This window comes from Lepisosteus platostomus, chromosome 7 (assembly GCF_059453375.1).
Source record: "Lepisosteus platostomus isolate fLepPlt1 chromosome 7, fLepPlt1.hap1, whole genome shotgun sequence".
NCBI lineage: Eukaryota > Metazoa > Chordata > Actinopteri > Semionotiformes > Lepisosteidae > Lepisosteus > Lepisosteus platostomus.
The window spans coordinates 2,459,998-2,474,857 of NC_142617.1; the positions used below are offsets into that span (position 1 = coordinate 2,459,998).

General features: G+C 36.0%; 4 protein-coding genes across 4 annotated transcripts; all 4 read right to left on the bottom strand.

Moving 5' to 3' along the window:
• Positions 1-664: 664 nt before the first annotated feature.
• LOC148657869 (olfactory receptor 52Z1-like) lies at positions 665-1,676 on the bottom strand. Its single transcript, XM_088641896.1, has one exon. The coding sequence runs from the start codon at positions 1,673-1,675 to the stop codon at positions 665-667; it is 1,011 nt and encodes a 336-aa protein (XP_088498022.1). The 5' UTR covers position 1,676.
• Positions 1,677-5,557: 3,881 nt separating this feature from the next.
• On the bottom strand, positions 5,558-6,535 carry LOC148657870 (olfactory receptor 52K1-like). Its single transcript, XM_088638304.1, has one exon. The coding sequence runs from the start codon at positions 6,533-6,535 to the stop codon at positions 5,558-5,560; it is 978 nt and encodes a 325-aa protein (XP_088494430.1).
• A 1,490-nt stretch (positions 6,536-8,025) lies between these two features.
• Positions 8,026-9,058, bottom strand: LOC148657871 (olfactory receptor 52K1-like). Its single transcript, XM_088641897.1, has one exon. It carries the CDS (start codon positions 9,055-9,057, stop codon positions 8,047-8,049), a length of 1,011 nt encoding a protein of 336 aa, XP_088498023.1. The 5' UTR covers position 9,058; the 3' UTR covers positions 8,026-8,046.
• A 2,948-nt stretch (positions 9,059-12,006) lies between these two features.
• On the bottom strand, positions 12,007-13,041 carry LOC148657872 (olfactory receptor 52K1-like). The gene has a single exon (XM_088638305.1). It carries the CDS (start codon positions 13,039-13,041, stop codon positions 12,007-12,009), a length of 1,035 nt encoding a protein of 344 aa, XP_088494431.1.
• Positions 13,042-14,860: the final 1,819 nt, after the last annotated feature.

A 14,860-nucleotide genomic window follows, 5' to 3' on the forward strand; every position in this document is an offset into this window, starting at 1 on the left:
CTTCAAAGGACATCCTGGGCTTCACTACAAAGCCTTACGCCCTGCTGCCTGTAAGGTATTTTTTTTTCAGCTCATTTATGTTCTGAATATCATGGTACTATAACACGACATTGGTCATAGATAAAGAAGATGTATTTATCTTCATCATTAAACAGCAGATATTCAGCAACAGGCTTTTACTGTTAGTGTACTACAGGTATATTCTGCACAACCAACGGTGTGTCAAACACATTAAGAACAAAAAATTAATACATGAAAAAAACACATATAATAACTACAATAGTTAGGTATGGAAACTCACAAACTGTTCCTGTTAAGAGATTCTTTATTAACCTGTAATAGAAGTGGTATATACAGTACACTGATTAGGAGAAAAATTACACTTTGCACAATAGTCTTATATACTGAATACAGGCTTTAGAAAATAGGTTTTAAGATGAACTTTTCAATTCTGGCATATTTTGGTTTGCCTAGAACCAAAATAATTAAATGAAAACATCCTTGGGAGAATCAATAATCTTTCAACACAATTTTGTATAAAGCTGTTCTCAAAGAAGGCTCTAAAGCAACAGAACTGACTATTTCAACACAAGCAAAGATTTGAAGACTTGACTTTCAAAACTAGATTATACACAAATATTTTCCTTTTCTATATCATATATATTTACTGTGTTATACTTTCTACTTTAGTAGAAATAACATTTGATTTTCTCAACCCCAGTGTTTTCAGAATCTGATCTCTTATCTCCTTTGTTCTGGCGCCATAGATAACTGGATTGAAGCAACAGGGAAAGATAACGTACATCACACTGATCAGATTGTGAATATCAGCAGGAAGTGATTTCCCAAACCTATACGCAAGAAAAGAGCACAATGCTAAGATATAAGACACAAAGATGACTATTACATGAGTACCACAGGTGTGCATCCCCTTTTGGAATGATTTACCTGATGCAGCCTTGAAGACTACAAAGAAAATGTTAAGGTAAGAGAAGCATATGAACAGAAAATCAAGACCTGGAATACAAACAATAGCAAGCAAGCCTATTATACTGTTCTTTGCTGTGTTTCCACAAGCCAACCCAACTAGAACCATGTGTTCGCAATAGCAGTGCTCAATCACATTGGACAGACAAAAGGAGAGAGACCCAGCTAGGATGACAATGAGAGAAACTAAAATGCCATTTCTAAAGAGGGCGGCAACAGACAGTTTAAAGAAAGTGGACTTGTTAATGTAGTCATTGTATCGTAAGGGGTTACATATGGCGACATATCGATCCAACGCCATAACCATTAGAACAGTCGATCCAAATGAATTTATAAAATGAATGAAAAACATTTGTAATAGGCAACCTAATAAGGAGATTTCATTCAAGTCAAACAAGAAACTAAACAGCACTTTTGGAACAAATAGCAAAGGTAAAATAAGATTCACTGTTGCTAAGCAACTTATCAAAACATACATAGGTGCGTGTAAGGTGGATCCAGTTTTAATGACAAAAATGATGGTGGAGTTTCCAACAACAGCTACAAAAAACATGAAAAAGAAAGGGATAGACAGAAATCTCCTGTGCTCATAAAATCCTGGAAATCCTATTAAAATGAAATTTGTATGGGATATGTTTCCAGTTACATGTCCCTGCAAGTTCACTCCAGTGCTCCTGTTGTCCACCATTCGGTCCCTGCAAAATAGAAACTGTTAGCAATCTAGTTAAATAAATAGAGGTTTCCGTAATAGTGTGATTACTGTATGTAACTGTTTCATTAGTTCTGTTTTACTATTCTAAAATTAACTTAAAACACCTGCAAACATCACATCTGTAGTAAAAAAACCTCAAATATCCAAACCAATACATTGATAGCCTTGGAAATTGTCTATGTTACATTTTCTATTACAATTATTCCCACTGTAGCAGAGAAACGACTTTGATTCTTCATTTGAACAGCAAAAACATTCTGTTGTAACACTGCTAGTTAGAGATAAAAGTAAATCAAAGATACACTTTATATTTGTCACTGCTGATAATACTCACAGTGTTCTGACTGGAAAGCTTCCTTCACTGTCTTCCATTGGCTTTACTCTAACCTACACTGTACTGCATCACACTTTTATTACTTTTCCTTTTTCCCTTGGGTTTGTTGTTTGATTTTGCTCCTGAGAATGACAAATCATCAGTCTATCCCCATACGTTTTGCATCAAAACAATAAATCCAGCAGCCATATCGCCCTGCAACTCATAACTGACAACCCACTGAAGCTAAGCAGGTATGAGCCTGGCCACTACCTGGATGGGAGACCACCTGGGAAAAACTAAGGTTGCTGCTGGAAGAGGTGTTAGTGGGGCCAGCAGGGGGCGCTCACCCTGTGGTCCATGTGGGTCCTAATGATGGGGATGATGTAATGTAAACAGGCGCTGTCCTTCGGATGAGATGTAAAACTGAGACTACTCTCTGTGGTCATCAAAAATCCCAGGGTTCTTGAAAAGAGTAGGGGTGTAACCCTGGCATCCTGGCAAAATTTCCCTTTGGCCCTTACCAATCCTAATAATCCCCATCTATGAACTGGCTTCATCACTCTGCTTTCCTCCCCACTGATAGCTGATGTGTGGTGATGTTCTGGCGCACTATGGCTGCCGTTGCATCATCCAGGTGGATGCTGCACATTGGTGGTGGTGGAGGGGATCCCCATTACCTGTGGAGTGTCCAGAAAAGCGCTATACTGTATAAGTGTAAGCAATTATAAATATTATTAAATCACATGCTTTGCTTTAATGGCTTTTCAATATTTCACGTTTCTGCTTGTTTCATTCTCAAACGTTCATGGTACAGTATGTATCTAATTAGCAAATGAAGGCACGGACTAGACATGCAGGAGGAAAATTGATCTCAGTAGTAGATTTCTGTTGTTGCTCATGTAGAAATGTGTTCTACAAAATATTGACAGGAATACTTTCTGTATTAATCTACAGGGAATCAAAACATCAAAGAAGATGAAGTGCTCTTATATATTGATTTCTATTTCATATTCATGGTTAATAAAGACAGTTTCTTTCTATATGCATATATATAGTATTAATTAATGAACATGTTGTGTCAGATAATTTTTGTTTTTTTATAATAATGACCAGAACTAAAAGAAAATCAGTCTCTGATCTGGGACTTTGATACAGAGAGTGAAATTAATTATCTGTAGATAAATTCAAGCTTGGACCCCTTGTACTTCAGGAACAGAACAAACCTTGTAAAGCAAACCTACAGTACAAACATTCTGTCTTCTGGAGGGAAATTGTGTAAGAATCTCAATTGTGGAGGAACCTCTCCATGAGATTTATATGCACTTTTGGTTTTGGGCATAATGTGGTATTGGTATACCTGGCACACAGGATTGAAATTTTCTACACACTGACAGTGACTATGATTTAGGTACTCAGGGCATGACTTTGGCAAATCAGTGTAATTTCTTATATTTTGAAGAACCCATACAACATAATTTGTAGGTTTTTCTGAGCTGGCTATAGATAAATTTAAATAAATATAGATACATTTTCTGAATCAGAAAGTATATGAGATGTATATGAGCCCATAGCTAGTCACCTTAAATTAACAGAATTCTACATTACATGTGTCTTTGTTAGTGCATTTTGAAGGCAATGTGTACAGTACATCTGCTTTTGTGTGTGTGGCACAAAAGCTTCATCAGCTAATTATGTTGTCTAGGCTATCCTTTGTCCTCTAAACCATAACACCCGAGGGACCACGTTCTGTTGAGATAATTAATGATGTGTGCAGGAAGATTTTCTCACATTAGTGAGTCAGCAAACTCACTCTCACTAATTAGTAACAGGACAGTGTCCAGATAACTCAAAGTTGGATCTGTCAGTATCAGAGACATCAGGTTTTTCTTGTTAGAGCTCCAATCTGTCAACACATGCCTACTTCATGTTGAGATTTCAGTTGCCCATGCTTGTCTGACATATGTTTACTTATGTAAGATGTTAAGTTGTTATAAGCTATTATTAAAAAGCTATTGTATATTAAGCTATAGTATATTAACTAACAAGAATGTATCTGATGTTCTGTAGGAATCTTCAGCATATCACTCTGAGACGACAACCTTCTCTTGTTATCTCCATTTATTCAAAAGAAACAAAAGTATGTTTATTATTGAAATGTATGGAATCCTATTATTTTCAAAAAAAAGCTTCTTGCTAAATATCAACCTAACGTTCTGAAAGTGGCAAACTATTCAAAATTCACAACAAAATCCGTGCATCAAAAGTACATGACGTGACTGTAGTACAATCATACTGGTAAAAATAAAAAAAACAACTACTGGAATAATAATATTATACAGGAGATCTGTCCACTTAACACTGGCTATGCAACATTCATTGACACTGTTTTACAGTATATTGCTTATGTATATTATTTTTAAAATTTAATTAATTTTTTTTACAAAGGTTTGACTTTTACAGGTCTTTCGAAATAGATAAAATATTCCAATTGTGTTTTGATTTACATGCAATCATTCCTCGCAAAACATTAATTATTCCTTTCTTTGATGTAATCTGAAACATGGAAGTATTATGGAACAAAACTCTGAATATAATGAAATATGATGCAAAATAAAGAAGGCTCCAATATACAAGAAACAATATCGTACAAAAACCATTGTATCTATACAATGGCAAAACAATGACATGGTTTCAAAGGAAGAATACTTTCGATTTTTGTACATATAATATAATAATATAATATGAGAAACTTTTAATGTTGTTTTTCTTTTAGCTTCTATTATAGCTTGTATTATAGCTACTATTATAATGGCTATTATATAATGAATAATCAAAAGGACAAAGACATTGCTCATTACATCACACATTTTTAGTGGAGGTAGGTATATACAGTATACAGACAGCACTGTCCAGGATCCTAGAAAAACTTTATCAGGTAAAGATACTAAAAAGAAACTAATTCTAGAGAGAATATTACAATGTCTATGATAATTGACCATATAGTTTTTTTTTATAGGTCATAGATTTTTCTGGAGATTTCAACATTGGTTTCAAGAGTGATTACTAATTAAGTCCTTCATGTTTATTAATGCCGCTAACATTAATTTTGTTAATGTCGGTTATAAAATGGCTGTTTTGTTGAGATTATTTTTAAAATTTTGAAATTAAATTAAGTTGCCAAACTGATAATTGCCTTGACTTGCTTCTTCAATAGTAAAAATGGCACTGCAGGACACTCCACAAGCTGCAGAGGTGTCTGATGTGAGACAAAATAAAGAGACCCAGTTGTGTTTGTTGTTCTTTATTCCTGCAGACTTTCAAAGTATTACTAACCCATATGGTGTGTTTAAGCAATCTGTATGGAAGAAAGCAAATTATGCAGTTATTGCATTGGCAAACCTGTGCTAAACTTCCCTTTCACAGTGCTTTGTCAAACAATAATAAAAATGTAATTTTTATTCAGGTTTACAGCTGCACAACATACCACAACTTTATTCATTCATAATAATTAACATCATTAAATTACTTTTATAATGTTTTCATCAATTTATGCTTACTACTGCAAATGAAATAAAATTAGATTTCTTCCTTTTCACTGTTTTCAGAATCTCTTCTCTTATCTCCTTTGTTCTCACACCATAGATAACTGGATTGAAACAAAAGGGAAAGACAACGTACATCACACTCATCAAATTGTGAACATCAGGAGAAACCACATCTCTGAACCGGTACACAAGGAAAGACCCTATCGCTAAACTGTATGACAAAAGAATGACAATTAAATGAGTACCACATGTGTGAACTGCTTTTTGCCGAGATTTGCCTGATGCTGCCTTCAAAACAGCACAGAAAATTGTGCAATAGGAATAACAGATGAACATGAGGTCTGAACCTAAAATGCAAATAATAGCAAGCAGGCCTATTATACTGTTCTGTGTTGTGTTTCCACAGGCCAAATTTACCAGCACCATGTGTTCACAATAGCAGTGCTCAATAACATTGGACAGGCAAAAGGAGAGTGAGCCAGCCTGGATGACAATGAGAGAAATAAAAAGGCCATTTCTAATGACAACAGCGATGGACACTTTCAGGAAAGTTGACATGTTGATGTAGTCGTTGTACCGTAATGGGTTGCATATGGCAACATATCGATCTATAGCCATTACCAGAAGGATGGCAGACTCCAGTGAGGCGAGCATGTGAATGAAGAACATCTGTACCAGGCAACCCGGCAACGAAATGCTGTTCCAGTCAAACAGAAAGTTCAACAGCATTTTGGGCACAAATAGCACTGGCAGAGTCAGGTCCACCACTGCTAAGGCACCAATTAAAATGTACATGGGCGACTGTAGCCCTGATCCTCTTTTAAGTACAGAAATTAACACAGAGTTTCCAACTGTAGCCACAACAAACATTATTAAGAAGGGGATGGACAGGAAGCGCCGATGTTGGAAAAATCCCGGGAATCCTTTGAAAATGAAGTCTGTGTGAGATGTGTTTCCTTCCAAGGGTCCCTGCATGCTCAATCCAGTGCTACTAGCTTTCATCACAATCCATCTGTGCAATGGAAGATATTACGAAAAAAAAATATTTTATGCAATTTTAAGCATTAAAAAAGCACTTAAGTTCTATATTGATTTGGAGTTTTAAAATTGTAAGACAATAAGACATTAGAAAATTAGTGCTAGAATATATTTGCATTAGGTATTCCAATACAGATTATTTGAACAGCTCTTTAAGACTTTTGTTTTGTATGCTTTTCCCTAAATAAAAAGATCCCATTGTAAAAACGTTATTCTTTGTCTTAAAGCCTTAATACTCACAGAATATATGTAAAGCCCCTTGCTCTTAAATGTGCGTGCTTTAACTTGTACTGTCAGGACACAACCTTAAATGCCTTTCATAATCCCCTGAGTTGCACTGTATTTCTGCTTCTTAATTAATAAGAATATATCAACAGTATTGCATAACTAATACAACAAATAAGCAAACCTGACAGTACTGATACCGTATAATAAAAGCTGCAGTAAAAGCTGATTCTTTTTGCTTGTTTTGTCTAGAAACGCTATGGAATTGTAAGTCTCCTTCTACATGTGGTTGAGAAACCAGAGCAAAAAAGAGAATCTGGGTTATTATCTCAAATACTTGGGTGCTGAAATTAATGGAGTGAAGTATGTAATTTTATGTTTTACTTCCCCCAATCCCAATCTTTTATCATGATTCTTAGGATAATTCTTGATTAGGATATCTACTGTAAATTCTGCCATTCGGTGGATTCCAAGGTATAAGTGTTAAAAATATATATAAAATGTATTGGGTTTGTCATTTATAATATTGCTAATTGAACTACACAGCTGTTGCCTCCGGATCTAACCGAGTCAATACGAAAAACAACTCAAGACTTCCTGAGTTGAATCATTAGACTTCGTTGGTCACAGTTAAAGGAAAATATTGGTGTTACATGTTAAAAAGCAGATATTCTGCAACAGGCTTAATTCAATCCAAATTAATATTTTCTGTCATTTTCTGCATTTACTAATTTTTAGATTGACGGCACATTAATTTCTTTGTGTGTCACTTCAGGAATATTCTACACAAGCTACAATGTGTCAATCAAATCAATCCACGAAAAGTACACAAATCAAAAAATTACAATGTACATGTATAATTACTATTTGTAGAGCTTCAATGTCACGAGTTGTTGCTTTCAAAAAGTATTATATTAACGCATTATTACTGATGAATATACTGTATATATTGGGAGAAAAATTACAGTTTTCACAGTACTCTTTAAAGAGGATTCCGGGTTAGAGAATATAGATATAATGTTCGATTTTTTGTCATATCTGGTTTTGCTTTCTATCAGGATAATGAAATCACAACATTAAGATTGAAAATCCTTGAGACAATCAATAATCTTTTAATTAAATATTAAATGTTTCTCTCAATGGGTTCTAAAGTAACAGAATTGTCTAATTCCTCATGAACAAAGCTTGCAAGACACAGTAGGAACATTTGGATTACATTATGTTTATTGTGTTATAGATGCTACTTTAGAGGAAATTACATCTGATTTTGTCCACCTCACTGTTCTCAGAATCTGATCTCGAATTTCTTTTGTTCTGACACCATAGATTACCGGATTGAAACAAGATGGAAAAATAATATACATCACACTGATGAGATTGTGTACATCAGGAGGAATTGATTTCCCAAACCTGTATGCAATGAAAGAGCACAGAGCTAAAGTATATGATGCAACAAGGACTATTAAATGGGTAATACAGGTGTGCATCGCCTTTTGACAAGATTTACCTGATCCTGTTTTGAAAACTTCAGAGAAAATTTTTAGGTAAGAGAAGCATATGAACAGAAAATCAAGACCTGCAATGCAAACAATGCCAATCAAGCCCATTATGCTGTTCTTTGTTGTGCTCCCACATGCCAACCCTACCAGCGCCATGTGTTCACAATAGCAGTGCTCAATCACATTGGACAGACAATAGGAGAGAGACCCAGCTAGGATGACAACAATAGAAACAAAAATGCCACTTCTTATGATTGCAGCAGCAGACAGTTTAAGGAAAGTGGACGTGTTAATGTAATCATTATATCGTAATGGCTTACAGATTGCAGCATATCGATCCAAAGCCATCACCAGGAGAATGGTGGATTCAAAAGAGTTTACAAAATGAATGAAAAACATTTGAATCAGGCAGCCTAATAAGGAGATTTCATTCCAGTCAAACAGAAAGTTCAACAACATTTTCGGCACGAAGAACACAGGTAAAATAAGATTTACGATGGCTAAGGTATTTATCAAAACGTACATAGGTGAGTGCAGAGCAGATCCAGTTTTAATTACAAAAATGATAGTGGAGTTTCCAGCAATAGCAAAAAGGAACATTACAAAGAAAGGGATGGACAATAATCTCCTGTGCTGATAAATTCCGGGAAATCCTATTAAAATAAAATCCACATAGGATGTGTTTCCAGCTGCATGTCCCTGCAAGTTCACTCCAGTGCTTCTGATGTCCACCATTCGGTCCCTGCAAAAATGAAACACTTGACATCTAGTGGAATAAACTAGTGGAAATAACACTAGTGGTGCTAGCATTAATATGTAACTGTTCGATTATCTCTGCTTAAATATTCTAAAAGTAACTTAAAAAATCTGAAGAAGGCAATATTTCATCAAAAGAATCCAAAGCAATACATCAATAGCTTTCAAAATGGTTATGCTAAACTTTACTTTACAGTTATTTCTACTGTAGAAGTGCAGTAGACTTTGATCTTTAATTTGTATATCACAAACCTTCTAAAGACCTGTTAAAAACACCACTGAAAACAAATGAAAATGTATAAAAGATTTGCACCTCCCTGCTCAAAGCTGATAATACTCACAGTGTTCTGACTGGAATACGTCCTTCACTGTCGTCCATTGGCTCTTTTTGTACCTTAACCCACTCTGTGTGGTTTCATATTTAAATGTTTCTCCTACTTCCCTTGGGCTTGACATGTTTGTTACTGCTTCTGAAAGGAGCACAAATTATTAGCATCTTCCCCTATGCCTTAAATCAAACAACCACAGTACATGCCCAAGTCTGCTTTTTTCACCTGTGTGAATAGGGAGGTCTCAAAAGTTAATGGAATATTTTTAACTAAGAAATTGCATTGCTGCTTCTGATGGTAAGAAATTACATTCAGTAATTAGAGGATTCTTAGGCATTTAGGAAGATGAACTATTCAAGGGTAATGCTGCACCTATAGAAGTGATTCTATAAAACAAATATTTGTCACGTAATGTTGATAGAAATACTTTCTATATTAATAAACAGAGAAGCAAAACCTCATTTGAGAGTGTTAAATTATATTTCTTATATATGGTGCAAAAAGTCATTTTGTTTGTTATTCCATACACTATATATACTGTACTGTATACTGTATAAATTATTGTTCAAGGATGGCTGTGGGATTTTGACCTACAGTTCATATCCAATGCAATTTTGATCTTAAAAAGCTCATATCTAGTGTTGTGATTAAAAATATCAATATCGCTCATGAGGGGAAAAAACAATTTTTATAATATCCAGATCCTCTTATTTTCACTGTATTTATTTCTGCTTCTTAATGAATAAGAATATACAGTATCAGCAGTATTCCATAAAATTTACAGCAAATATTTAAACCCAGACAATAATATATAACAACATCACTTTATTGACCCTTTACAATTTCTTGCATTAGGAATTTGTCTTTTCACATACCCCAGCTTGCTCTCCATGAGACACACAGACAGGGAGAGAGCCTGGGGTCAGAGCACAGGGTCAGCCATGCTATGGCACCCCTGGAGCAGTTGGAATTAAGGGCCTTGCTCAGGGGCCCAACATAGTAGGATTCCTCTGCTGGCTGTGGGATTTGAACCAGCAACCTTCCAGCCACAGACAGACACAGATCCAGATCCTTAGCCACAGAGCCACTGCTCCACCCCAAATACAGGTATGATAAAAAATAAGTAAGCAATACATTTTTTTCTCTTCTGATCCAATTACACAGAAAAGATTACTTGATTTTTTTTCTTGTCTGAGATAGAATCACAATTATAGTCTAAGACTCTCTCTGTATGTGCTTGAGAAACCAGCTTGGATGAGTGACTCTAGGTATTGAAGGCAGTTGCTTGAGGTATCTTACTGCTGGAAAAGAGGAGACCAGGAAAAGAATGAGAGTCCAGGCTACAGGGGTGAAATGACCATCAGGCCTTTATTGCAGCTGAAGTTAAGGCATCATGCTGCAGCAAGAGAAGAAGAAAACACTTTTCTCTTTCTTTCCCTGTCAGTTTCCCCTGGCAGAGCTCTTTTTATAGCCATATAACAGATGTTACATTTCTCATTCCCATGCAGCCCCCTCTTCCAGCAGCTGGATGAATTTCCCTTCTTGCTTTTCTCTCATCAGAAAATGAATTAGTTGCTACTTGCCGTCTATGCATTATGTCAGAATTACAAGGACGTATTGTTAACAAAAGAAGCGTTTTAAACACAAATATCTTATTGCAGATGTGAGGTCATTGGTGCTTTGAGAAACTACTAAAGTTACACAGAAAGTACATGCATAAGGTTACAAGTATAATGATTGCAATGATCTTTAGATTATCTGATGCACAGGGATTTCATTTTCAACATAAGCCCAATTTGTGGGTACCCAGCTGTAAATGTTAAAAAATATCTAAATGTTATTGGGTTTGTCTTTAATAGTATTGCTAATTAGACTAATCAGCTGTCACCTTTGGAACTAGGAGAGCCCAAGAAAGATTTTCAATACTTCACTGATAAGGACATTTTGAGTTTAAAAATGAAGTATTTAGTTATCAGACTGCTGCTGTACTCAGGACATTTTCTTATCATCTTATTTATGTTTTCAATGTCATAGTACTATATGAAACCAAATAGGTTGTAGTAAAAAATGAAATTAATTATCTTCAGCATTAAATAATAGATATTAAAGGCTTGTACCAAGAGTGGTGTAATTTCTGCATTTGCTAATTTCTAGATCACTGCAAATTCATTTCTTCTTGTGATGCTTCATGAATGTTCTACACAAGCTACAACGTGTCAATCAGATTTATCCATGAAAATTACACACACCAGAAATCATAAGGATAATGACTAAGAGCAGCGCTTGAACATATACCTGTGTTAGTGCTGGTGAATACACTGATTGGGAGAAAAAATACAGTTTGCACCATTTTCTTTTATACAGGACTCCAGGCTACAACATACAGAATTAGGATTAGCTTTTCATCATATCTGGTTTTGTTTGATATCAAGATAATGAAATGAAAATATTTTGAGTGAACATCCTAAATAAATAAATAATCTTAATATTAAAATGAAATGTTACTTTCAATGGGTGTTCTAAAATGAAGGAATCTGCTATTTCCTCATAAACAAAGCATGTAAGATACAGTATGGATATTTCCTTTAGATATTTATCTTTATTGTACTATAGATGCTACATTGGTGGAAATTACATCTGATTTTGTCCACCTCACTGTTCTCAGAATCTGATCTCGAATTTCTTTTGTTCTGACACCATAGATTACTGGATTGAAACAAGATGGAAAAATAATATACATCACACTGATGAGATTGTGTACATCAGGAGGAATTGATTTTCCAAACCTGTATGCAATGAAGGAGCACAGAGCTAAAGTATATGATACAACAAGGACTATTAAATGTGTAATACAGGTGTGCATCGCCTTTTGAGAAGATTTACCTGATCCTGTTTTGAAAACTTCAGAGAAAATTTTTAGGTAAGAGAAGCATATGAACAGAAAATCAAGACCTGGAATACAAACAATGGTAATCAAGCCCATTATACTGTTCTTTGCTGTGCTCCCACATGCCAACCCTACCAGCGCCATGTGTTCACAATAGCAGTGCTCAATGACATTGGACAGACAATAGGAGAGAGACCCAGCTAGGATGACAATGAGAGAAATTAAAATGCCACTTCTTATGAGGGCGGCAACAGACAGTTTAAGGAAAGTGGACTTGTTAATGTAGTCATTGTATCGTAACGGGTTACAGATTGCGACATATCGATCCAAAGCCATCACCAGGAGAATGGTGGATTCAAAAGAGTTTACACAATGAATGAAAAACATTTGTACCAGGCAGCCTAATAAGGAGATTTCATTCCAGTCAAACAAAAAGTTCATCAACATTTTCGGCACGAAGAACACAGGTAAAATAAGATTTACGATGGCTAAGGTATTTATCAAAACGTACATAGGTGAGTGCAGAGCAGATCCAGTTTTAATTATGAAAATGATAATGGAGTTTCCAGCAATAGCAAAAAGGAACATTACAAAGAAAGGGATGGACAATAATCTCCTGTGCTGATAAATTCCGGGAAATCCTATTAAAATAAAATCCACATAGGATGTGTTTCCAGCTGCATGTCCCTGCAAATTCACTCCAGTGCTTCTGATGTCCACTATTCGGTCCCTGCAAAAAGGAAACATTTGACATCTAGTGGAATAAACTAGTGGAAATAACACTAGTGGTGCTAGGATTAATATATAACTGTTCAATTATCTCTGCTTAAATATTTTTAAATTAATTTAAAAAATCTGAAGACAGCAATATTTCATCAAAAGAATCCAAAGCAATACATCAATAGCTTTCAAAATGGTTATGCTACACTTTACTTTACAGTTATTCCTACTGTAGAAGTGCAGTAGACTTTGATCTTTAATTTGTATATCACAAACCTTCTAAAGACCTGTTACAAACACCACTGAATACAAATGAAAATGTATAAAAGATTTGCACCCCCCTGCTCAAAGCTGATAATACTCACAGTGTTCTGACTGGAAAAAATCCTTCACTGTCGTCCATTGGCTCTTTTTGTACTTTAACCCACTCTGTGTGGCTTCACATTTAAATGTTTCTCCTACTCCCCTGGGGCTTGACATGTTTGTTACTGCTTCTGAATGGAGCACAAAGTATCAGCATCTTCCCTTAAATCAAACAACCACAGTACATGCCCAAGTCTGCTTTTTTCACCTGTGTGAATAGGGAGGTCTCAAATGTTATTGGAATATTTTTAACTAAGAAATTGCATTGTTGCTTCTGATGGTAAGATGGTAAGACATTTAGGTAATTAGGGGATTATTGGGCAAAAAGGAAGATTTCTGTACTAATCCAGGATAATGCTGCACCTCTAGAATTGGTCCTATAGAAATATATTTCACAGAACAGTTATGCTACATTTTGCTTTCTATATTAATCTACAGAGAAGCAAAACCTCACTGGAGATTGTTAAATTATATTTCATATATATGGTAAAAGAGTCTCTTTATTTGTTTTTCAATACAGTATATTTATACTGTACACTATGGTTCCTGGGTGGCTGTGGGATTTAGACCTTCATATCCAATGCAGTTTTGATCCCAAAACGCTCTTATCCAGTGTTGCAAATAAACTATCAATATTGCCCATGGAAGCCTTGAGAATTTCCATTTTTTACAATATCCAGAATTTAGCAAAACTCAGATACCGTCCTTGGGCCCTATAAGTTCTGCTTGAGTCCGAGCTGGAGATAGATTGCAATGGACGTTGTACTGTGGCTCAAGAGAACGTTCTCTGAAATGTGTTTCAAAGCTCATTTACAGGAAGAAACTGTTACAAAGTCTGGTGGAGCTAGCCCGTACACTGCGATATCTTTTCCCAGATGGTAGGAGGGCATAGAGTTTATGGGTGGGGTCGTCTACTATACTGGAGGCCCTGTGTAAGCAGCGTTTGTGATAGGTGACAGAAATGGAAGGGAGGGAGGCTCCAATGATCTTTTCAGCTGTTTCCACAATTCGTTGCAGGGTATTGCGGTCTGAAGCATTGCAATTCCCCAACCAGTGACACAGCTGGTCAAGGTGCTCTCAATGGTGCTTCTGTAGAGAGTATAATAATAATAATGTTTCTTTATTAGCCCTATACAATTTCTTGCATTAGGAATTCATCTTTTCGCATACCCCAGCTTTTCTCCATGGAGACAGACACAGACAGGGAGAGAAGCTTGGGGTCAGAGCGCAGGGTCAGCCATTGTACAGCACCCCTGGAGCAGTTAGGGTTAAGGGCCTTGCTCAGGGGCCCAACGGAGTAGGATTCCTCTGCCGGCCGCGGGATTTGAACCAGCAACCTTCCAGTCACAGGCGCAGATCCTTAGCCACCGCTCCGCCCCAGAGTGGTAAGAATGGGGGGGGAATGTTTGCCCTCCTCAGTCGCTGCAGGAAATAGAGACGCTGCTGTGAGACACATACTGTATCAATGATATGTTGGAAGGAT